At 41.0% G+C, this 3,250-nt stretch overlaps 1 protein-coding gene across 1 annotated transcript in view; it reads left to right on the top strand.

Moving 5' to 3' along the window:
- RPL18A (ribosomal protein L18a) overlaps nt 1–2,477 on the top strand; it is a 3,140-nt gene extending 663 nt beyond the window's left edge. Inside the window, exons 2-4 of the mRNA XM_008944109.1 lie at nt 109–238; nt 1,775–1,884; nt 2,326–2,477. Coding sequence (XP_008942357.1) covers nt 109–238; nt 1,775–1,884; nt 2,326–2,418 — 333 coding nt within the window. The 3' untranslated portion in view covers nt 2,419–2,477. The remainder of the gene's footprint in view (nt 1–108; nt 239–1,774; nt 1,885–2,325) is intronic.
- The last annotated feature ends 773 nt before the right edge of the window (nt 2,478–3,250 follow it).

Genomic DNA, 3,250 nt, shown 5'->3' on the forward strand with positions numbered 1-3,250 from the left:
AATAAAACCTAGCACAGTGAGTTCATCAGAACTCCAAAATACTTAAACTTGTAAAATGCTGATCATGTACTGTCTTTTAATTACTTCTGTGCTTTTGTGTAATTCTAGGTGTATGAGAAGTCCCCTCTGCGGGTAAAAAATTTTGGCATCTGGTTGCGCTATGATTCTCGTAGCGGGACTCACAACATGTACAGGGAGTACAGGGATCTGACCACGGCAGGTGCTGTCACTCAGTGCTGTAAGTACCTGTGACTGGTTTGCGGTATCAAATGGTAGGACCAATATATGAGCACAAGATGCAATTTTAAACTGGGTATAAAGTGTGCTGACTTGATCCGTGATAACTGAAACACTGGAAAAATAAAATGGTGACTTCCCAGAGAAGTCCATAGATGTTTGTGTATGATTTATGTGGTAACTTGTTCGTTACCACTCTTTATACACTTTTTCTGGCTGAAAATATTCCTATGTCATCTTTGTTTGACTTTCTACAATCTGTATAGCACAACTCATTACAAGGACTGGGAGTTTCATGATCTTTTAGGTGATGTATATGCTGCTTGCACTATTTATTTATTTATTTATTTTAATAATTAATAATCTTCCCCAGTGTTGTGGAGAGAATATCTCAGATCTCATGTGGGACTTAATAGTATCTGTCCTTTGGTGGGCAAGTAAAAAAAAAAATCATGTGGGGGGGGAAATCTGTGTTGCTCGAAGATCTGATTGCCTTGGTTCAGGGAGAATTAAAGGTTGTCCTGATTTCAGTCTGTAATTTGAAGTACTTGAGGGCCAGGGCATGGGTGCAGCTGTTGCTGTTGATATTTGAATCCTGATGTGTTACAAACGCTACAGAATGCACATAAAAACCCAAAGAATATTGTTCTTAATAATGATATTCTTGTCATGTGTGCAAATATTAAACGTATCTTGTCGCCTTTCAAAAGCTGAAGTGCTGTTGAAAGTGAAATTTAAGGTTCTACATTGACTTCCAATAATTCCTGTTAATTAACGTACTGAAAGACAGCTTAGGAGGCCAGAGAACTTAATTTGTCCAAATACAATCACTTTGATACCTTTACGTTGAAGACTACTTTTGACGGGTAAGTTTTTAATAGGTATGCAAGATCTTCATGGGAAGCATTGCCAGCACAGCAGTACTCCACTGTGCACATCTTGTGGAGCTAGTGTGGACGTGATGAAACAAAGGCAGTGATTTGATTTGCCTTGCCACAGGGAGGGATTTTTAGGTAGCCCACATTCAGATGTCTTCCTCCTGTTCTCAAAGCCTAATTACGTGGGCTAAATATCAAGTCACATTTCTATCACTTGTCATTTTTAAGAAAAGTAAAGATAACCTCAGATCCTACCTTTATTTGCACCTTTCTATTGGAAGGGAAATTTTTTGAAGCTCACGTCTTCCCAGGAGTCCTCTTTCAGCGTTGTCTTGGAGTCACAGTTTTCTTGTGCAAAAACTGAAATAGTCCCGTGTAGATTACTTCTGGAAGCATGTCCCTTATTGAAATCAGTCAAGAAAAATAAGATGGCACTTTCTTGGAGTAGCTTGGTTATGAGGGCCAGGAAGAATTTGCTGCTGCATATTGGTTCTGTGATATTTGTGCCATCCCTTTATGTACTGAAACCTGTGTGATGCAGTAGAGCTGACGAGAAATTTTAGAAGTTGTTGATGGTAAACGTTTCCTGAAAAGACAGTAGTAAGATTTTGAATCAGAAAACTTACTCAGATTTATTTTTAATGTTTGTCTTGTTACAGACCGTGATATGGGAGCCCGTCACCGTGCCCGTGCTCACTCCATTCAGATCATGAAAGTTGAGGAGATCGCTGCCAGCAAGTGCCGCAGACCAGCAGTGAAGCAGTTCCACGTAAGTGAAGCCACGCTGCAGGGGCTGGTGGGTCCTGCTGGGACGCTGGGCTGGCAGGGGCAGCTCTCCTGTCTGGTATGAGTTTGCTTTGCTGGCAAAGCCAGGGGTGGAACCAAACCTGCATGCGTAGGTTTAGAATTCTGTTACGTTATGATTGAGACTTTTAATGCTGGAACTGTTTGAAACAACAAACTAACGTGTCAGAGTAACCCAAATACGTATTATGTTGCAGAAAACTTGCCTTTTACAGGCGTTTCTTTCTAAAAGAATTGTAAAACCAAGGCATCTGCTGACTCCTATGAAGGATATCTAACCTGTGGATGCATTGCTACTCTGTTCAACTTCATCAGTTGGTAGTTGAATAGAGCTTGGCGTAGCTTATTGCAAACAATGTCTTCTGTTCATCTAATACCTCAGTAAACACAAACATTTTTCTTGCAGGATTCTAAAATCAAGTTCCCTCTGCCACACAGAGTTCTGCGTCGCCAGCACAAACCACGTTTCACCACCAAGAGACCAAATACTTTCTTTTAAATACGTTTAAAAACGTGTTACCAACTCTGTGTTTTAATAAAGGTCTTATTTGAACCTTTGACTGACAGTTGTATTTTGGAAATGCTGTCATGGATACTCACCAATCCCCCTTCCTACTCTTTTCTGTAAACTGTTTGCAGCCTACTACTTACAGCCTTGAAATAGGTGCATGTTTCAGGTGTTGACTGAAATTCCCAAAACATCCTGTCAATAAACCAAACTTTTAGTAACCAGCTTTCCAGGTCAGAGTAAGTCTGTTGTCAAGCAGGTATGAAAAATCCTACATTTGCTTTGTCCCTTTGGCGTGCTAAGGAAACATGGTTGAATTCATGTTCAAGAAGGCAGCTTGTCTCAAACTTAGCTGTAAGAATAAAGTTGTTACAACTTCAGTTAAGCTACTTCAAGTTTTAAGTGTTGAAACCCAGAACTAGTTGTGACCTCAACCTTTCCAAGGATAATAGAATCATTAAGGTTGCAGAAGACCTGTAAGATGATCAAGTCCAGCTGTCAACCCAACACTACCATGAGCAGTAAACCATGTCCCGAAGTGCCATGTCTACAGTTTTTGAACACCTCCAGAGATGGTGACTTTGCTTCCCTGGGCAGTCTGTTCCAGTGCCTCACCACTCAGTCAAGAAATTCTTACTATCCAATCTAAACTTCCCCTGGCTCAATTTCAGCCCATTTCTTCTTGTCCTATCGTTAGTTACTTGGGAGGAGAGACCAACCCCTGCCTCACTACAACCTCCTTTCAGGTAGCGATAGCAATAGGGTCTGCCTCCTCCAGACTGAAAACAACCCCAGTTCCCTCAGCTGCTCCTCATAAGACGTG

This window comes from Merops nubicus, unplaced genomic scaffold (genome assembly GCF_000691845.1).
Source record: "Merops nubicus isolate BGI_N331 unplaced genomic scaffold, ASM69184v1 scaffold45047, whole genome shotgun sequence".
NCBI lineage: Eukaryota > Metazoa > Chordata > Aves > Coraciiformes > Meropidae > Merops > Merops nubicus.